Source organism: Clinocottus analis, unplaced genomic scaffold (assembly GCF_023055335.1).
Source record: "Clinocottus analis isolate CAN_PGR_092001 unplaced genomic scaffold, fCliAna1.0.p SCAF_17, whole genome shotgun sequence".
Classification (NCBI taxonomy): Eukaryota; Metazoa; Chordata; class Actinopteri; order Perciformes; family Cottidae; genus Clinocottus; species Clinocottus analis.
Genome location: NW_027175898.1, coordinates 7,980,397 through 8,002,572, shown reverse-complemented (window position 1 = coordinate 8,002,572; position 22,176 = coordinate 7,980,397). Strand labels below are relative to the sequence as shown.

The 22,176-nt window shown below is 41.1% G+C and overlaps 1 protein-coding gene across 2 annotated transcripts; it reads right to left on the bottom strand.

Annotated features, from left to right (window-relative positions):
- Positions 1-2,888: 2,888 nt before the first annotated feature.
- Positions 2,889-21,737, bottom strand: prkcha (protein kinase C, eta, a). 2 transcript variants are annotated; one of them, XM_068579835.1, is made up of 14 exons: positions 20,965-21,737; positions 17,081-17,144; positions 14,337-14,493; positions 14,217-14,251; positions 14,056-14,138; positions 13,327-13,456; positions 13,091-13,224; positions 12,860-12,991; positions 12,403-12,576; positions 10,571-10,725; positions 7,110-7,248; positions 6,306-6,494; positions 3,842-3,988; positions 2,889-3,693 (listed from the first exon to the last, which is right to left on the bottom strand). In XM_068579835.1, exons 1-14 carry the CDS (start codon positions 21,313-21,315, stop codon positions 3,544-3,546), a joined length of 2,040 nt encoding a protein of 679 aa, XP_068435936.1. In that variant the 5' UTR covers positions 21,316-21,737; the 3' UTR covers positions 2,889-3,543. The 2 variants fall into 2 exon arrangements, with proteins under 2 accessions (XP_068435936.1, XP_068435937.1); XM_068579836.1 differs by lacking the exon at positions 6,306-6,494.
- Positions 21,738-22,176: the final 439 nt, after the last annotated feature.

Genomic DNA, 22,176 nt, shown 5'->3' with positions numbered 1-22,176 from the left:
AGGCACTCCTCCCCCTGGCTCCGCGGGGACGCGCAGTCACATGCTCGTCTCCGTCGAGGATGCGCACAGAAAACCTGGTGGAGCGAGAACAAAACAAAAAAATAACTGTACTTTTTGACTAAAGTTAGACTACAGTGTCTGATTCAACGGGTAGGGTGCTGTTTATGTGTGGTGTTACCTTAACAATAATGATATGTTTCTCCAGATGTGTGTTGGACGGTGTTTTGCTATTAAAAGCCTTGTTTAGTGACGTGTTCTAGGGTGCACGAGGGGGCATTGGCAGTTTTTCAACCAAAAATGCATAGCATGACACTATCAGATTTAAGTCTGTCTTGGCCTTCTCCTCCAGTGCCCCATCAACAAACTGTCCCTGCTGTGTGCCCCTCCAGTTCCTTGTGTGGCATGTCTTTGCCAAAACCTTTTTGTCTTTCTTTAAGAATTTTAAACCTAAGGCTTCATTATTTTTCAAAAGTTAAAGTGTATTATTATGAATGTATTTAGTTGCTTGTGTGCAAACTCTACACACCATAAAAAGGAGTTAATGATTCTCTTGGTAGTTGGTTGTCTTCAGTCTTTAGCATTGTCAGTCTTTGTGCATTTAAAATTGGAAAATAGGGAAATTTCAATTATTTTGCCAACCCCTTAAAACACAGCAAAGTTCACTCCCCATTAAACGGCCTCTTTCCCACATTGCACCAGCAAACAGTTCTTCATCCTCTTACTTTGCACATAATTTGTTACATGTGGGAAATTACAAATTTAAGCAAAGCTTTGTCACTTCCTGTTGGCTGGGTCGCCCAACACGTCAGTTTGTGTGTCAGTCTTTGACAAGAAACAAATACATGACCAGAAAGGCCATGAGTAGCTTTGCTATACAATTTTAGGCCTATAAACCAGAGTGTGAAAATCATACAAGGATTCATATGCTTCTTACACTATGCTAGTGGCAGTGTTTCATCAGCAATGACTGAGTCTGTATTTAACTGATTCTGAGTGGTAAAGATTACTCAGTTGCATCAAATAGTGTTTATTTATTGAGTCATTTCGATCGACTTTATGATTGTCGGGAAGTTGTCTAAGGTGCTGGCCACACCCTTTTCAATACTATTGGTCAATCTACCAAGCTCTGCTGGTTATCTGTGCAAGAGCAAACTTTGTAAGATTATTATTATGGTAACATATTTCTAGTGAGAAAAATTATGAACAGCTACACAGATTGTTTTTGTGGCACAAACATTTCTTATGTCTGGGGAGTTCAATAAAAATACACTGATGAGAGTCTGTGCTGTGTAACAACAACATTAGCATAATGATTTGAAAAGAGGAATTTTGAAATGTACCAGAAAGATCGCGTCATCATTTTGTTCCAATGGCCATCATCTGATTGGATTCTGGACCTTTGTGTTGCTGCACAAAAAGCCCGACAAGTAAGAAACATTAAGATTTCTACATGGAATCACTTACGTAACATCTGAGCCTTTTTTTCTTTTCTTTTTCAGGGTTTCAATCACACAGGCAGGAAGGTCAAACACTGATTAAATCAAGCGGTGAAGAGGCACTGCCAGCAGCCATCAGTATGTCTCAGTAATAGAAGCCGAGACAAGGCTCCTCCATCTTTCCTCTCATTCAGACATTACCTGAGGAAAGCTGCCAAACAGGTAATGGATGAAAAAAACTCAAGTCATTCAGTCCAATGTCCCATTCTTTGTATTAAACTCTCCGCCCGTCTTTGTTAGGAAAAGCTTTAAGTATATTATTGGCTGCTATTAGAGCCCTGCAATCAATGCACTTTGAAAAAGTTCAAATGCTATTCAATAGGATTTGTTAGGAAAGTTTAGTTGCATAATGGGTCTCCATTTCCACTTATTTTATGTAAATAAACCTATAGCTTTGCAATAGCTCTTGTTTTGTGCTGTAAAAACAGAACTTCTCCCAGTTTCAGATCATACACAAGCATGTATGTATCTGAAGCCACTAATTTGTAATATTTAGCCAAACAGGGTTTGAAAAGGTAAACATGTAATGTGAAGCCTGAAGACTTCCTCCTTGAAACTAACAGGAAGAGCTCATCTCCGTTCTGAAAGGTCATCACAGGTAACACAATATACCTTTCAATGCAAGTGTCTTTTTTTCTTTTTGGTTTTCAGCAACAACACATACTGTACAGTAAAGTGTCCCAAAAGCATAATTCTTGTCTTCCTGTTTCAATCAAAGGCAACAGTAATGACGCTGTGTGGTTTCCTGTTTAGTCTCTACAGGTCTGCGATGACAAAATGAACTGTTAAAGACCACCACTATGATGAGAGACAAGTTACTGTACCGAAGGGTTAACATTTTAAGTTCACTCTCTCTCCGTTTACCTGCTCCTAATTTTAATAGTGAGAGTGGTGTAAGTGTTCAGCAGGGAGAGTATTGAATGACTTTTATGGAATTTGCAAATTTTAAAATGCCCGTGTGAGCTCTCATTATTCAGGCAGTCTGCCCACAGACCGGGGAGCTTTCAAAGGCTCCGTTTGTTGAAGAGAACGAGAGTGAGTGTGCGCGTACGTGTGTATGTGTGTATATGTGTGTGTGAGCACAGAGCAGCCGACTGAATGATTACTGTTACTCTTGTGAAACCTTCAGACACACCAAGACTCAATTGAATATGGCAATTGACAAACACCATGCTTGCATTGTTCTTCAGGTCCTATGTGGTGTAATCTCAAAAGTTTTTGGAGTCACCGTGAATCACCACACAGCTTTCACCTCAGATGAAACGTTGCATAATCCTCAACATGCCTGGTTTAATCAATTACATAAGGGAATAATTGAGACCGATGCCAAGTTTTTCTTACAAGTTTGACATAAAAAAATAAACATAATCTTTTATTCGAAACTTCCTGCTACTTCGACAAATCATCCTTGTAATTGTTTTAACTGTCATTCAGCCAGAGTGTGTGCGTGTCAGTGAGTACTTCTTTTTCTTTCCAGAGTAGGGTCACATCATTGAGAAACTATTTCATCTGCTCACTCAGTTCTTCCAGGTTTTAACTGGCAGCTCGACTTTTCCGGAAATCTCTGGCCAGCAAGCTCATTATTTCTCTGGAAAGTGCGAGAGCAAAAATGAAACACAGACTACGCCATTGTGCTCAAAAAAAGTACTTTCTTCATTATAAGTGACTGGAAGCAAAATCATCCAAAACAAAATGTACAATAAAATACTGAGGTTGTAAACGTTTGTTAAACAAGTTTACAACATACCAACAAGTCAAATAACCATTTCCACACAGACACTTGAATGAATGTGTACCAATCGCAAAACTAAATGTCCTTGGTGGTCGCATGCCACTCTTTGGGGAATTCTAGGAATGCTTAATGCAGGTGCAGCTCCAGTTCTTGTCAAGCATGTGTTTGACTGACTCCGTGGCAATTTGCACCTTCATGTCTCTGTGGAATGTAACGGCATCACACTGCAAGTACCACTTGGAACTGTTTTAGAAAAAACCACAGACACGGAAAAGAGTGAGAGTGCAGGATGACTGGTGGATCCATGAGGAGACCTTAGCTCTCCAGCAGTTCAGGCGAGGTGTAGGAGAAGTTACGAAACTCGTCCTGATTAACGGAAGGGATCAGAGGGTCATCGATGGGCGTGAGGGTGGGCTCTTCCTGAGTAAAATCTGGGTCAAAGTTGTTGACGTCTTCTGGTGTTTTCTGCAGGGGAATAATAAATAATTAAAAAAGGGGGGGACAAAGTAAAACCCCCTGTAATGTCACAAGTGTTCTCATTATCATTTATACACACTATCATGCCATCAATAAAGTCATTCATGCCACAAATAAAGTCATTCATGCTACTTACGATCCTGGGCTTAAAAGGTGGCTCCATTTCTCTACGATTCAGCTTCTCCCAATCGATGCCAGTGAAGAAGACGTGGCTGGTCACAGCACCCTCTCCAACCTCTGAGGGCACACAGCCCAGACGCCGAGCCGGGTTTTTGGTCAAGAGCTGTGAAAACCAAACGATGGATGAAGTCAGAGAGATTATATCTGAAATTAAAAAAGATAAGCTAATGTGTAATAGCAACAAGATAGGATCAACCTGTTTGGAATAAGTGAATTTTGACATAGTGAGGAAATATGACACATAGATAAGACAAGATTTTTTCGGGGAGTAATGACAGCCAGCCAGGACGACATCGAGGCAATCTCGGCCACCCAACTCACACAAAACAAACAAGCCCTGGCTTGTATTTGGCTCCTCTCACAAGAGAGTTCAGCTAGGTTAAATCAAGTGCAACTAAGGTGTCTCAACTTCCTGGTGTTGTTGAAATAGAACAATGGTCTATTTCTCTGCCAAAGTAGTGGTTGTAAAGTCCAGTGAAAGAGGTCCAAACTAAACAACCTCGAAATGAAAAACTTTGTTTTAACATGCCACTGGGACGAAGCTAATAAACAAACGAACGTGTTTTGGAAAGTTGTGAGTTGTGCACACATAAGGGCTGTGACATTTAGACTGGACTGCAACAAACTGACAGGCCACCGTCTCCATAGTGACGGTGGCTCGATCAACCCGAGGTCATTGAAAAGATCAATAGGTCTTTCTGTCAGTTTCAAAACACCATTAACAATGGCCTCAACGACACCACAGGCCTCAGAAAAACTCAGGTCACAAAGAAAGAGACAAAGGATGTTAAAGGAAATTAGAAAGACGTAAATGCAGATAAAGATGGAACGGCACTAAAGGGGAGCGACGCGGATAAAGAGCTACCATACCCTGCCGCTTGCAGCTTTGCATAGTTCAGTCCTTTTTTTTCTTAATTGATGCAATACCATCATCATAATTAACTTGAATCATGCATCTACAGGTAACACATGGCTGTTAACATAAAGACATCTTTTTGGGGGAGGAAACATAGTTTAATGCGTATGTAGTCGCATGCATTGATTTGCAGCTGCAAGCATGACTTTGATGACTTAATTTTTATATATATATATATATATATATATATATATATATATATATATATATATATATATATATATATATATATATATATATTAAAGGGCCATATACACCAGTATATGGCCCTTGAAGTGGAGCTCACAACCACAAAACTTAAGAAAATGTATTGCACTGAAGTTAGTGCCATGTTTCCATGGCGACATGTCAGCTGTGCTATCCTCAGCACCAAACCTGCCACGTCAGCATTAGCACATACAGGCCGTTCTCTACCACACCAGCAGAAAGAAATGCTGAAACTCTTAGTTCGATCATTTATAAGCCAACTGGCAGAAAATGTAGAATTCACCTTAAAACCAAAAAATGTATAATTTGCTGCTTTCAGCTTCTGCAATGTGGCGGTGTGTCACTGGAAATCAAACTTATTTGGGTTTTGGAGTGTTTGTTGGCAATGTGAGGACGTCGTCCTTGGAGATGGGTATTTTATACTGTCTTTGGATATTTCATGAAAAGCTTAATCTGATAATAAACATCCACCTGTTCATAAACCATCTTTACACAAACCACTAAAATAAACTTCACTTGTTTAAAAAAGTAATTATTGTCAACATACTCAACTAAACTTTATGAACTTGCTTATTGGAACAAGGAGAACCCAGCAACAAATCCCTCAATATAAATAGTGCAGCAATGTTCAATCTCTTAATCTTTACATAACATGTGACACTGGCAGCAGTGAAACACATCACCAGGGGAGGTCGGTCCTATGCTTCCTGAAGCATGTTGGAATGACAACAAGGATAAGAGGAGGAGAACTGGGGGCAGAGAAGGGAGGAGGTGTTGTATTTATAGCCCGGGTGCTGTGGCTGGGCAGTGGACCATGCCTTAATATAGTTATGTAAGAGACCCGGGCCAAACAGCTGGCTGGCAGAGCTCAATGGTCACTTGGCAGACAGAGAGTGTCAGTCAGTGTGAAGGGCGACAAATACAAAACCTTGATCACAGACATCCAGAGATAACCTGTTTCAACCTTCGATATCCTAATATATCACACGGCAGGATCAAGCTACACTGTCAGTGATGCAGAGACTTGGTCCTTTAGTAAATGTTCACAACTTATTGTTTTTTTTTACTACACAATGCTGGTCACAAGGCTAGTGAGCAATTGATCGGTATTTCAGTTGAAAAAAAGCTTCATAAATTTCCTGCAATTGTCTGTGATAAAAGTCAGCCAGCAGCAATTTGAGGAGAGTAAATGTCTGTCAAACGACAAAAAGTACAGCAAAAAGCTGACTTTCATCCAGCTGTATCCATCAGGCAACTCCTACAAGTTGATGAACCCTTTTAAAAGACGCAGACTTACAGCTTTGAGTATATTTACTGCCTCTGCGCTGAGCCAAGACGCATAAACAATGTCTTCATTGAGGATGGATTCAAAGAGGTCATCTTCATTTTCGGCCTCAAAGGGAGCGTGCCCCGACAGCATCTCATACAGAAGCACCCCGAGAGCCCACCAATCAACAGAGGGCCCATACATCATCTCCTGCAGGATCTGTGGAAACATGTCACAGCATACCATTTAAGTTAACCATCACAGCACAGAGAGCTTACAGCAAACCAAAAACCACTTCATGAGGTTCAGTAAGTAGACGTGTTGCCAGTGAGGCTACAAGGAGGAGAACAAATAAGCCTTTCATACATCCAGACACACTCAGTTAAGGTCAGAGAAAAATCTCACAAACATGAGGACGCACACTTAATCCCTCATTATGAAAACCAAGCACGCCTGAAAAGGTGCGTTCTGATGAGGAGATCAAGACGTGTCAAGTCTACAGAGCTTTTCACAAGCTGAGCTCACAGGTATGCTAACTTCCAGTAAGTCAGAAAGGAGTTACAGGCAGTGACCACAGAGTTTGTTTATTGTAAGGTGGTGTGATGGAGAGAGGATGTGACTTGGAACTGCATCATATGAACTCAGAAGACCTGGGCTGCAGGAGGCTGAATGTGTTTAAATGTATGCTTTGCTGGATAGATAAAACCAAAATATGTGAAAGACTCCTGTATATGTAATTATTAGTAGTTATGGGTCTCAAACTGTGTGTGTATAAACTTACGTTATGTTAAAGTTAGTCATGTTTGTTCAGCGTGTTCAGGTGTAGGAACTGACCTCGGGGGCGATGTAGTCCGGAGTCCCACAGAAAGTTCCAGTGGCTGCGCCTTCAAACATGCCCTCTTTGCACATGCCAAAGTCCGCCAGCTTACAGTGGCCGTCTTTGTCAAGAAGGACATTGTCCAATTTGAGATCCCTGAAAGACAACAAAGAAAGTAAAAGAAAGTTAGACATTTGTTTTGGGCATTGTTATCAAGCAAAACTAAATCAACAGTAGCTAAAATGTTTGTGTCTCCAGTGCACCTTGTTGGTATTGTTTCTAACTATATCCAGGGAAGCGGCCGCAGGAGGAAGCGTTGGATGACTTCCCAACGATATTTTCAGACAAAACCTGAGCCAGTGTTTTTTGGTGGAACACATTCTTACAGGTTACTACATCAAATTGAATTAGATGCACTGGAAGTAAATGAAGATAAAGTGTTTATTATTTTGTCGATTCATTTTGCAATATGGAACATCTATTCATGGTTGTCTTCAATGTTGGTTGTCTTCCTCTAAAACTAAGTGTGATTTGGAGGTAAATCAAAACAATGTATTTGATTTAACCGCACAAATTAATAATTTGTTTTTTCTTATACTTTAAGTTATCATCATAACTTAATGTGCATTTAAAACAACATGTATTATCATATAAGTAGAAGTATCTTCTCAAGTGCGTGTCTTCCTAACCACGCCATGTAAAAAACGTCCTGTGTGTTCATGTGAACTGTTGCTTTGTCGTCTGACAGTGAGGTTAAACCTTCTAAATTTGGGCTCGGGTGTGAAGTTCTAATCTGCGATCAGGTGACTCACAGTGAGACCAGAGGCCATTTTACAGATATTGTCTGAGGCTGGAAAGAAGATATAATGTTATATCGCGGGTTGATGCTGAACACAACTGAACACTCTGGGAGATGCATACAACTTCAAAAAAGAAAGAAAGAAAATTCATATTTTTATTTCCTGTTTTCTCCAGCTGAAAGAAACATAAAAAAAGGATCCTGACTGACTTCCTCAAACAGACAAATACGGTGACGCTACAATTCTGATTAAAAAAAAATAACAGGCAGCCTGCTGGTCAAGCAACACTTGTTTGGTTGGATTAATCTGGTTTGCTCATCTCTAGCTTAAGCCGATTGTGTAACAGGGACTCAGATATTCATGGTGACTCTCCCTCACAGCCTTGCAAACAGGCAGAAAGAGAACAATGCTGATGCTAACACAACAAGATATTTGGGCAGTTCTGCTCAGTTTATTTTCACGCTCCAAAGGGCTCCAAGTACTATCGGTGTGTATGTTTCAGTACGAATGTGTCTACTGAGAAATTAATCCCTAACCCTGCCGGTTTAACAGCTCTATGCAAATAACACACTGCAACGAGTGTTGCTGTTCTTCTTCACCCACCTCAACACACGGGAAAGACAAACCTGATTTAACTTTAAGCCTCTTTCTATAGGAAGTGGGTCAGTCAGACTGATTGATATCCACAGTAGAAACATGTACTCTGAGGTATTGAACTTTATCCCACTACAGGACAACTAACCGGTAAGAGATGCAGTTGCACTAACAAATTCCAAAGAAGAGAAAAGGAAGGTCTGACCATCACTATGACGCACGCACTGTGTTATGATTTTTTTGTGGTTTTGCAGGGTAAGAGCACATCTGGATAAACTATCAGGCCTTTTGAAATCTATACAAGTACACATCAACTTAAGGTTATACCACCACAATCTAGCAGTGTCTTAATATACAAGATGAATTATAGCACGTTATTTAAAAAATAAATAAATTAATCTCCCTCTTAATATGGTTTGTTGTCTCACGTGGTTGTGGGAACCAAAAAAAAACAAAACACAACGCCTGTCTGGCACAGTCCCAACTAAACTTTACCAGTTTCACAAAGGCGTGTTTATTGCAGGGCTTTTGTACTGGAATGCATGACATGAGCAGCTGTTCATGATAATGTGTTCACCTCCTGCAAACTCTCCTCACTAAACCGTTGTTAAAGTCAGAAACACTGGGTTCAGACTGTTTGAAATGTAGTCCCCAACAAAACTAAATGTATCGTATGTCATGACTAACCACAGGATCTTTAAAACAACATATTTAAACTCCTTTTTGAGGAGGACGGTAACGGGTCACATGCAGTTGAATCAACCGAAAGCTTCAAAGCACGACTTCACAATAAACTGAAAGAGATTATATCCAGAGAGAGAGAGAGAGAAAGATATCTAGTTAAGTATATTGCACAACACAGTGGCTTATTTTAAGGAGGCAGCATAAGCTCTGCTCTACCTACACTGGTCTGACGCGCAAGCTGAGTTTTGGCACGTTATTTTAGTAGTAGCATGCAAACTGTGTGCGGCCTCTTAAGCTAGAGTCATGCTATGTGGTGCAGGACACAGAACATCTGGACACAAAATATAACCTCAGGATTTAGCTCACATGATACCACCTGTCGGAGCCTGAGCTCTGCCACACAATTCCCTGCAAGTACAACAGTATTTAAAAAAAAAGGTCTACAAGCATAAACTGAGTGTCTGATGCTGGAATACGAGCATGTAATACATAAACAAATATATTATGGAAATTGAAATTGTAACTTTGATGTTAAAGCTTTGCACAGTGTAGCATGTTGCTACAATGACCTTGCTATTATAGGGCATGAGCCTTTAGGAAAATACAGGTGACATTGAGTTAACAGTGAACATGTGGATGCACAGTAAAAGTGTTTGGCTGCAACAAAAGCAAAAGCTGCCTGGAGGGTTGTAATGATAAATTATTGATGACTTCAAAAACTGCACTCATGTTTCAACTGAAATGGGAAGTGAGCAAAAAATGGTTGGATAAACACAGTTAACACGTCCATTTTAAATGAGTATCCAAGATAAATAGTATATCACTCCCATAAATTAGCAATTCGCCAAAGACGGAAAAAACAAATGGACAACATGAATGCAACAGAGGACAAGACGCAGTATCCTGAATCATTAGTGTCGTTAGACTGTCCCTGTTTGATAAATGCCAATACATATTTTCCATTTGTAGTCATTTGTAGTCTCCAAACCCAAATCGTTATATATATAAACCTGATTATATTATCGAGGGTTAAGAGATCCAGCAAGACATCATAGAGATTATAGGCTGTGAACATTTATATTCAAGAAGTAAAATTAGATTATTGTGTAGCAACATTCATTTTTCTGAAAACAATTCAAATACCTGTGTGAAAGAACTCAATGTCCACATCGCAGTTTCCATATTTCCAAAAAGTATTCGTCTTGCCAATAATTTCAGGCAAAGATTCTTTGGAGTGAATGTAATGTTACATTCTTCAAAATGCTATTTTAGGGCTCATTAAAAAGAGAAACTATCCAGTGATAATGTAGAATAGAGTATTACATAAAGCTTCGGAGGCCTTTCTGTGGACTAATAGGTTCTACTCTACTTGGCATGTGAGTCGTGTTCTCTGATCAGACCTGTAGATGATGCCTTTGCTGTGCAGGAACATGAGAGCGGAGGTGATCTCTGCTGTGTAGAAACGTGCTCTCGGCTCTTCAAACTTCCTGGACTTCTGGATGTGGAACATAAGATCTCCACCATTCACAAACTCCATCACAAAGAAGAGGCGGTCCTGCAAAAGAAAGAGTGAATAGGATTTACACGTGCACACAAACCCCACTTGTTGTTATCCAGGAGCCACGACCATGGTCATGCAGAGATTGCTTCAAAAGATCATACATTTCTGCTCCTCATACATTTCACGTCTGTTTAATGGATTCCTGCAAAACTAACTGATGTTGAAAGTCAATGGGGCAAAAGAAATACTGATCAAACCCATAAATCTTTCCTTTCTCATTACAGGCTATGGTCGATATGTAATCTAAAAATGAGAGCCTGGGGGGAAATAAGCAGTGTAGGGGAATGTGATGTACAGATCTGCTCATGAAGCTTCCTGAAGAGATCCGAATATCCAGCAACAGCTGACTCCCATTAACTGCTGTGTGGTTTAGAGCGGTCTGGTATTTACCCCGAGAAGCATTTCATAATGCTGCACAAGTGAAGCAGGCAGATGTGTGTGTGGTGTGGCTGTGAAGCTGTCAAGGAAATATTTCAATCCACAGCAGAATAGTGTCTTGATTGTTCATCTCTATTGAGTTGGATCATTAAAAAATGTGAGGCACACCGATATTTGAGTTACAAAATGCAAGTATCCTCTTTTCTCAAAAACTAGTTCACGGATACGGTTACTTCAATTAAATTACAGAATTCTACTGGAACATTAAAGTTACCACAGATGACATTTCCTTCTCCAAACTTCTGTCAACTTGATGAGCTAGGTGTCTGGCAATGCGAGACAAGATTTAATTAGCTTTTTAATGGTCAAGATGAGCAGATGATGATAAATTGCTGTTCACGAAGGAACATTTTCCAAGGACACACTACATTTGGTAAATGAACAAAATATGCGCTCACTCCACCTCACCACAGACGAGACACATTCCCCTTACTCATTCCAGCTCCCTCTCTTTTATGCACGAAAAATCCCATGAAAAATGACTTAATAACAATCATTTAAACTTTTCCTTGTCTTTTCTTCAGGGTTACAAAAACATTCCTTGGTGCTTTGACAACAAAATGTCAAGTTTTTTGTATCGACTACCTTCTCAGAAGAAGGACGACTAGACTTTAAAAGAGATGATGTGTCGTGAAACAAAGGCTGTTCTGTGGTTGAGTCAGTCAGATGATTTGAGCAACTCTATTTTGATCCCAGGTGAAGTAGGTCAATGTCGGTCAAACAGTGAAAGCAGATTAGTGGTGTCCTGCCCGCTGAGCCATATTCACTCTCTCACACCTTCTCGAGCACAGCAACGGGAAACTGCTGCCATCTGCCGACGGATGTACGCATTACAATGCTGTGTCCTAATTACACGTCACATACCAACTGTATGCACTGCACTGGGTCTTGACTGAGCGGTTTTACCTGCAGGTACAGATTCATGGACCTGATGACAGTGTGGGGATGTGTGAGAATGAAACTATGCCACATGAAGACCAACAAAGTACTTAGAGTGTATATTACTGCAAAGTTGCACATTCTTTGTTACACGGTGCTCTTTTCAAGCAGCAACACTTATTTATACCACAACTTGATCTGAATCATTTATTCAGAAAAGCGAGGTAGACACTATTTGGCCTGCTTTGCTGTTACAAAAATACCTCTGCTGATTTGCAAAATGCACAGAATGCTCTCACAATAAAAGCTGAATGTATTGTTGTACAAATGCATGTGTGCGTAATTGCTACTGACCGGCGTCTGGAAGCAGCAGTACAACTGGGTGAGGTAAGGGTGACAGCGGGCAAGCGACAGCACCCTCTTTTCCGTCATGGTACACTCCACATCATCGTCCTGCAAAATGATGTCCTTCTTCAACACCTTGACTGCAAACACCAGATCTTTGCCGTTTAGTCTCGCCAGCATCACCTGTAGATATCACAGAGTAGGAAAGGTGAGAATTCACTTTTTTTTCTCCAAATTTAGCATCACCTTGATGCAAATCTGAACATGAGCTTCAACTATTGAAGTAAACATATTATTGCACTCACAAGTGATATGCTTCATGTTACAAAATATTTTTAAAAGAGTTATTCAATACTTCTGAATTGAAGGCCTCTTGAACATATTCCCAATTCTACCGTCTTCCTCATTGGTCTTAATCACTTAGTTGCAAAGAGCATTTCCTATTATCCTCCTATGTCTTTCACACCTTGCCAAAACTGCCTTTGCCAAGGACTTGAAGGAACGTGAAGTCTGAGATGCCGAGTCGAGGAGTCTGCTGCTGGGTGCTCGTACTCTCCCTCCTGTCAGTGGGTGACCTCATCTGACTTGCATTTTTGGCCTGTCAGTGCAAAAGTACAAACATTTAACACCACTCATAAAACACTGTATTAAGCCACGTTTAAGTTAAATTAACGCCTCCTTGACTTGGACTTCGTACCACTGAGTTGCGTTTAGAGAGTCCTCCAGCCTGCAGACCCATCTCCGCCAGCTTACTGGCCAGTTCCACAGTGTTGACCCCACAGTTCGGAGCGACGTTGCCTTTGCAGCGGATGTGAACGTTCATTTTACAGACTGAAGAGGGAAACCACACAGACAGACAGGAGTACTCAATAATAGACAAATTAGGACATTTGAGATTGGATTTTGAGAGACAAGTACTGACACAAGTCTTACTTTTACAGTGCAGCCCCTGCCTGACTATTCCCCACAGCAGCGAGCCACAGTGGTCGCAGAAGGTGGGCGTCTTGTAGTTATGGATGTTGAACATGTGAGGGACGTTGATGCTGAAACCTTGGTTTATGGGCTGTGGAGAGAAGACATACTGTAAAATCACCATTCTGTGTTGCAACAGTATGTTCCACCACGTGTGTATATATTAAAAATAACCTCAAATTTCCACACTGAGTGCATTGTAAAAATATGTCTGTATGTTCCTATTTTTGTCAAAGTTCTTTCTGTTTATAGCTGCATTTCCCAATGGAAGAGAAACCTGTAATGATCAGCAATGTAGTAAGACAGAGCAAAAATGGCATGTTGTAATGCTAAAACCAGCACAGATGTATTTCACTTATAGAAACATATGAAAATGCTTCAACAAGCTTGCATGTAAAAAAGTAGTGTACAAGCTCGTCAACACAGAAACAGGAACCTGTGCAGTTTGCGTACCACTGCAGGTGTTAATCAGGGGGGTGTGTGTGTGTGTGTGTGTGTGTGTGTGTGTGTGTGTGTGTGTGTGTGTGTGTGTGTGTTGGGGGGACTCTAGAAGGTCTGCTATCTTCCTGTATAACACACAAACTGCCGGAGAGGTGAAAAATACCAACAGCAGCACTTGTGTGGGTGAAACCGCGGACTATTTGTTACTGATCTGTGACCAGTAGAGACAATAGTTCTTGCTGTTCTTACCGGTTCTTTTGTTGGCTTCTTCATGCGTGGACACACAGTGACGACATGCTGGTGGCATCGTTTGTGAACCACACAGGTGCACACTGGAGAAAACGACAGCTCGGTGTCAAAGTCACAAATTTAAGTTCCTGTGACAGAAAGAGAAAATAAGGTCTGCTCACCTTGGCACTGGTAACCCTGCTTTCCAAAAACACCCCTACAAAACAGAGAAAGGTTTATAGTTTACAGTGCACACAGATACGTGCAGGCGGTAGTGATTTGTCCGAGCTCGACTTTCTCACCAGATGAACTCTCTGCAGTGGAAACAGAAAGTGGGCTGACGGAGGAACGTGGACATGAACTTGTGTCCGTTCACCTGGTGGATCCTTCGTCTGAGGGCTCCTTGTCTCTTTCTTGTGAACTGCTTGAAACTCTTCTTCGGTTTCACTATGGCGTCATCTGACAGAAACAAAAGAGAGCAAAAGTTTGTGCTAAAATAAAAGGTGTGACAAATGCAATGAGTCACAAGTCGACACTAATTCCTGATCCATATGCCATAAGGGCTACGGTCTTAAAAACACAAAAATTCACTTATATCATTTTGTGGGATTTCTTTAAAAGGAACAAATCAAGAGATCTATAATAAAAATGGATCGTACCACTACTTGTATGTGAAAAGGGGTCACTCATAGTGGCAAACCTACAAGATATTACTTTCACCCGACTTTACAGAGCTTGATAACATCTTTCTGGTCATTGTTCTGGTTTTGCAACCCCAAACTTTAGTGTCACATAGCAACGTTCAAAATGCTGCAACATCCAGAAGTTTCCAGCTCAAAAGCCCTCGTAAGCTTAATGTACCCTATAAGCTCAGCTGGTATACAGGGTCTATAATAACAGACAGATACATTTAGCAATATCTGCTGAATGCAGTGGAGCACTTGGACTAAAGGGCTATATTCCCACAGGCATTGGTGTAAAAATGTAACTGTTGCAAAACTATTTAGTTTTTTGTGACATTCATATAAAAGTGACTTTTATGAGCTTATATGTTAAATTGCCATCACATAAAAAGGTCAGAAGCAAATAACTTTTCTAGGTACTTTTTTTCATCCGGGTGAGCAGAAAAAACAATTTGTCAATTTCCGTTGTTCTTTTAGAATTAAGTGTGTTGTAATGTAAATGTACTAATATTTACCATAAAAGGATAAAGTGCACAACTGCTCCATGTTCTAAATAGTATTTATTAAGTATTACAACAACAAACACTTTACACATTACACTAACAAGTTCCATGTGACAAAACTTGTTTTCATCTTTTTTCACAATTGGAAAAAGTCAACTTTTATCTTTAACTGTATCACAGATGAAATAAAAGTAAGCTAGAATGATTAGGCTGGCAAAACATTTTTTTGGAACATTTATTTTTTTCAGAAAACCATTTAGATGTTGATATTTGCCAATGTCAGGTGCAAAACTACCTCTTCACATTATCCCACCATGACTGTTGCGTGACAAAAGGTCCCTGATATGAGATGCAGAACAGAAGGAGAGCAGATGAAAAGAAGACGAATGGAAAAAAAACAGTGAGAGAGAGAAAACAGAACAATTTAGAGATTGTACTGTGCAAATTGCCGATCCTATCACCTTTGTGCATTGCATTGTTTGTCTCTGTGTTGTAGTTCATAATAAGTGTAGTCAAGCTATTTATGAGATGGAAAACCCTGCATCATGGAAACCTGACCGCTGAGCACGCGCCATCCCCCAGCAAACAATTTGTGGTATTATTGATACCGCGTTAGTGTTTTTGAATGCTGAACAAATTCTATCATATGAACAACTGCTTAGTTTCTTACTGTAAAACGTCAGACATGAATAAATATTAACGTGTTTTCTTGCCCCAACGAGACGGCTCTTTGGGTTGTTGTCTTATAATATTTGCAGGAAAATAGAGTTTCAAGTGCATATTGACAAAGGCAGCACAATAATGACATTATTTATCAAGATTCCAAGGAATCGTATCGCTGTGAACAAACTGTGTTATCACGATGCAAATTAGTGACAATCAGGATATTTAATGTCAAGTAATGAACGAGAGCAAATACTTTGTCTGATGTTGCAAACAGCAGAGGAGCAATTCATTGCATGAAACATTATGTTCATATTTATTCTTTATTTTGAACAAAATGTCCATTTGATAATGTATATCCAGATCAGTAAATAATTCATTTCAACCATACGATATAGCTCTCCTCACTGAGATTAACCAGCCATTCAGGTCACCTGTGTATCAACAATAGGGACTTTAACTGATGCAGAATATACACTCTTAAAATATGTACATGAAGCTCATCTCCAAAGTCTGGTGAGTAAATTGTAAAGTCGGCTAGTAGTATTATGACCGGTGCTTTTCTGGAAAACAAACATTCCTGCGGAGGCCAAAAAAGAAAAAAGAGGCTATTTCAGAGGGGTGTGCCAGGAGATTTAGAAGATTTAGACAATGCTGGTGACATAAAAAGATCCAAGGGGAAACACCTGGACGACCATAAATTAATACATTTGGAAAGTATTTCACAGGTAAATGAAATGTTCGAGCTTCATGAGGTTTCGGTGGCAGTGAAGCATGATTTCAGCAGATAAAAAGGGAACTTAATGGAGGCCAAGTGGCCACCAGCTTCTTCTACTTCTGCTTCAAAAGACCTGCGAGGTCACTTCTTACTGCTGTAATTTAAATAGTTACATTGGTTAAAAAAGAGCATTCATGTCAAAGCTACACATGTCCTCTGACGTCTGAAGAAGGAAACGTTCCTCTTAGATTAGCTCGACCAAGCATACCTGAGACGTACTAACCTCCTCGAGTCCCACAAAAACATGCACGCCTATACTCTGAGCCTCTGTAATTACACAGTTGCACTCTGGGTATTCAATAGCAGTCTGCAGTATTTCAGAGAGTAGAAAAGACAAGAGAATGACAAACTGAGTTGATATAGATTTCTGCCAGGGGAGACAGACGGGGCTGCATGTCAGTCTCCAGAAGCAATCTTACCGTCAGTGAAGGATCCAGTGAGGGTAATGTGAATGTAAACCTTGCCCTCTGGCTCCAAGTCCATCTGCAGACACACAAACTCACAATTACCTTTCTGCATACTCCAACAGCAATCAGAAACAGCATGAACAGATATAGGCAGCCAAACCCAATTCTTTACACTATGTTACCAAAACCGCCCTATATTAAACAAAGAGGGTATCAGAAATACAGCATATTTTGGTGGTTTAGTCAGAATAACTGGGCTAAAACGAGCACATTAGATAACGTATGACATCTCTCCAAAAGAGTGAACGGGGCTACGTCACTGCATAGCTTTGCATTCTTCAGTGTGCATGTAATGTCTGAGGAATTTGGACAACGTGGCTATAGGACAACAAAGCAGGTCTGGCAGGTTGGGCTTGTAGCCGAGGTTGTAATGACCTGACGCTCAGCTGGGAGTGCTGACTGGCAGTACACATTCAAAAGCCCGACATACAGAGGAAGGTCTTCTTAGGGATGGACAGTGGCGGTCAGACGGAGTGAGACACTTCCTGCAGCAACCACCGAGGGGAAACTTAGGTCACTGTGCTTAAATATAGATCTGCTCTATTTATACCACCCATACACCCACGCCTGGAAAATGCACTGTAGCCAATAAAAACAGTGACACATTTAGGTGAAAATTGTAGCGACTCGATTGGCACATTTAGTGTAAAACTAAAGAGCTTAATTCACTGTATCTCAAACAGTTTTGTTTCCGGTTACCTGTTTTTATCCTGTCTCTTAATTTACTGTCTAGACGGTGAGTTTGACTTGTCCCTAGAGACTTCCTCTATGTGTGCTTGGGCTTTTTCCTCTTTGCTTAGTCTGGCTAAGCTCAAGGAAAGAGCCGAAGAGCTGCAATGCATTCCTGAAATTTCTCCCCGCCGGTGAAACAACTCAGCTGTACAAAAGGATTACATACTGGGATATGAGCGTTGGATTAAGATCGTCTTGAAAGTGATTTTATCAATTAGGGTGGAGCAGATAATGATCTGATCTACAGTACATGTGGGTGAAGGCAGCATGATGCTTTGGATTAAAAGCAGAACACTAAATGCTGCATCACAAAAGGAGGAAGTTTATTTTTTTTAAAAGGAGATGGGGCCCGTTTCAGTCAAGTAAGCAGTACACTTTTTTTGATGGGCCATATTTAACCTACTTTCAGTTTCAAGGCATCTCAGAAGGACTTGATTACTTCACGCCTGATAAACAACTCCAACACCACACATACTTTAATATAGATAATCGACAACATATTGTGAAATTAAAGAGCTCAAAAGGTACGAGTCAACGTAGTGTCAACGGGTGGGAGGCGAAGTAAACTGGCCTTGTGTGTCTAAATGTCGTACGGTGAATGTCTGACACATGATGTCACTTCTGACAAAAACATTAGAAGTTAAAAGAAGCAGGTGCACAACAACGGTTTAAGTGCCTCAAACTGGACTGTGTGCACAGGAGGGGGAGAAAAGAGAAAATTGGATTAGAGCCAAGCGAGAGTATTTTCACAGTGAGCCCTTAAGCACTGATCAGAAGGTGGGAACACTGATAAACTGCGGCGTGGGCGTGTGGAGGCTTGTGCCTCAGACTCTGCTCTCGCACATGTGAAACACACCAGCACAGCACTTCTTCTGCAAAAAAACTTCAAGCTTCATAGAACTAATAACTTGTTTGAGAAAACTACGAGCCCAGCTCCACTTTCACACCACTTCCCCTAAACGTCTGAGTGGGTGGGGGGTCTCGGTGAAGATGTGTGCGAAAGCTGCCTTGAATATGCTTTTTTTTTTTAGCTCCTGCTCAAACAAAACATCAACTTCTCTTTGCATTTGCATATGTAATGTTTAACTAATTCTTTGTACTTTATTCTGTAGCCACGTCGAAGCAAAGTAGAATTATAGTGCCTTGTCCTGAACGCTCTGAAGTGCACCTTACTTGCTATGTACTGGTTGACGGCATGTTCTATGCCACTGTGACTTTCCCAGGGTGTTGCGTCGATGTAAATGTGAGAGGCGATGAACCGCAGAGGCGCCTGATGGTCAGTGAGGTCTGGTGGTGGGAATTTACATTTCAGAAATAAATTGAACAAGAACGTTACTTATTATCGTACACCTAAAGTTGTGCTATTGAAGCAGTGTTTGATGCACAGTGTAGAATAAGCTTTCAAGTTTCTGTTTTTATCTGTTTTACATTATATTTACTGCAAGTTCCCTTTTGGCACAGGCTGTTGAATGCATGTGCTTCTAAAACAACTTCTTCTTTCGCTGGTGAAATTAAGTGTTTTGCTGCATAATATAAAACTCGGTGATCTTCTTTCTTTTTTTTATATACTAAAGCTGTGTTGGCTGAAGGAGAATTCTGTGAAACAATTCTGCATGTGACGAGCGTGTTGTGGTACATGGTCGACACCACCTGAGCCTGCTCCGGGTCCAAACAGGCTCAGGTTACATTCAGCAACACCTGCAGGGACTTATCGTCCGAGACGGATGACAATAAGCAAGAGGAGGGAAACTCCAGTTTAAAGAGCACTTGTATGTTTTGTGTCTGGAAGAGTGAGACTAACGTGATACTCTACATAAGGATATTAATCGGAGCTTTAATGAGGTCCATTTTCTTTCGTAATGGTCTAGTGAGCAATAGAAAAGGCAAAGTGTGTGTGTGTGTGTGTGTGTGTGTGTGTGTGTGTGTGGGGGGGGGGGGGGTTATCACCGTACATTTTGTTTGTTCAGGCAGGTCAGATGCTGTGCAGGCTGAGGTGATGTGTGTCTGTTTGTGCACTCCACATTGTGGTATGGCAACACCTTGCAACAGCAGTGGTGTGTGTGTGTGTGTGTGTGTGTGTGTGTGTGTGTGTGTGTGTGTGTGTGTGTGTTGGTGGGTGTGTGTGTGTGGGGGGGTCCAGACCACATTTGACAACGATCAGAGTTAAAGTTTCTAAGCCAATGCAAGACAGGCCAGGACCCCGTCCGGTGCAGAGCGCCCAGACTGAGACGTGTCGATGTGAGTGTGTGTGAGTGTGTTAGCCTCCAGAGAGCCTGTGCACACAAGGCGGTGTTGATTGTTTCAGTCAGAACAACGAGCAATGTTCCCTGACACATGTAGTGAACATCCATCTGCAGCTATACGGCACGTTTGTTTCCTGAACTCTTGAATACTATTCAGCATGTGTCAAAGCTCTCATTGGGAACACTGCACTACCATTAGTGTGGAGAGAAACTCAATTCTGTTTTTAAAATCTGTTTATACTGTTCTTCAAGAATGTATATGACGAAATATAATACACAAAAAGAAAAAGAGATTGGATTGGAGGCCAATGACTCCTCGAGGATTGTGGCCAGTAAAGCCATTACGTAAATAACCAATGGATCTATTGGTTCTTATTGTCAACACTGAATGGCCATCAGAGACGAGTGGGCCATGTGTCAAGGGTCCTAGACCCATTTCTTTCACCTGTTTTCTTTATGTATTGCCCCTGTTCTCTGGGTTTCCTCCGGTCAGTGGGATTTTGGTTCAGAGTCGCATCGGAGCGCTCGGGCCTCGGACCCAGTATGCCTGCTTGCAGATCTAGTTTACAGTAAGTAAAAGTAGCAATTCCTGTGTTAAGGTGAAAAGCGTTCTTAAATTAGACGATAAAAGGAGCTCATCCTGCAGAACGGCACATGCTATGCCACTATACATCTGAATATGCAAAGTAACTAAAGCTGGCAAATAAAATGTGTGAAATGGATCAAACCCAAATGTGGCGTCTTGTGTGCACTCTGTTGGCCTGATCGTGTGTGGGAAACAGGGACTCATAGGTAAATGAGCTCCATATTAAATCAAGTCTCATGAATTGTTTTCCAACTGAGGCTCCACTTTTTACTCACCCATCCCTCGAATGTTTCTCCGGTGTTGGAGGTTTTGATGAGGTCCTCAAATTGAATGATGCAGTTGGCCACAAAGTCATCATAACCGATCGGAGTGTCGTGGAAAACTGCCACCTCGATTTGTTTCCCGTCGTTCACGTTGAGGCAGAACTCCTCGTTGAACGTCGGCGTGTTGGTTTTCTGTTTGGTGAGCGTTTGTCCAATCTTGAAGTCGTCCACCTTCACCACCATGTAAGGGTCCAGTGCCGGGGAGGCTTTGTTGAAGATGACAGAGTGGCGGAGCGAGAAGGTTGTCGGCTTCAGTCCCACAGCCTCGCCGATCCGAAGCTTCAAATATCCGTTAAACTTCATTTCGATCAAGTTAGTTCAGCTTCACGCGGAAATAATTATTACAACAACAAAGAAACACTCAAAAAGCGAAATAAATATATCAAAAGGGGGTATTAAAAAAAACAAAAAACCGTCACGCCTCCTTCATAATAACACGGACTCACACATATGTCACAAACACAGTTTTAGGAGCTAAGTCGATGTCAGCACGTCTTCTCTCGCGCTCCTCTGGACTCAACGTGTACCTGCTCATCTAACCTGCCGCCTCTCCGAGCTGCGCTGCTCTTCTGGCGCAGCGTCGACCTGTTTCAAGAAGTTTCAGTAAATAGGAAACCACAACACACTCACACACACACACACACACTCACACTCACACACACACATGCATGCCGAGGAGGAGGCACAAGTTCCGCAGAAACTTGTCACCATGCACTTGCATAACCTGTCACTGTTGGTTCGGTGTGTCACATGACCGTGTTTGTAGTTCTGGTTTAGAAAGAGTAGTCTGGTACTACGTTAACCATCATGCATCACTTCGTTCGCTGAAGGTTCCGATCTGATGGCTCGCCTGTCCCGAGCTGAGTGGAAACACCGCCCTCTAGTGGCCGTGACAGTGCGCTACATGACAGCAACGCTTTCTTTGTTAACGTGACCTATTTGAACAGCAATAACATATTGTCATATACTTTACTATACTATTTGTGGGCAAACATTTGCGTGACATTTTTAAGCTGAAAATGTGTATGTGAATAAAATAATGTATAGTAAAATAAAAGATGTATTGTGTTTCCCTCCCAGAAGGCAGTAGATCAGATGTGTCCATTTGGGAAATTAAGTGAGAATTCATTTATAGTTCAAAAAAGTAAGTTTAAACAGGACTAT

What these genes read in the sequence shown, in the direction of transcription:
- prkcha (XM_068579835.1), bottom strand. Translation starts at nt 21,315, where the DNA reads ATGAAGTTTAACGGATATTTGAAGCTTCGGATCGGCGAGGCTGTGGGA. An exon ending in GCAGGGTTACCAGTGCCAAG is followed by an intron (nt 14,139 to 14,216) that starts GTGAGCAGACCT and finishes CGTTTTCTCCAG; the next exon opens with TGTGCACCTGTGTGGTTCAC. An exon ending in CACCTTTTAAGCCCAGGATC is followed by an intron (nt 3,694 to 3,841) that starts GTAAGTAGCATG and finishes ATTCCCCTGCAG; the next exon opens with AAAACACCAGAAGACGTCAA.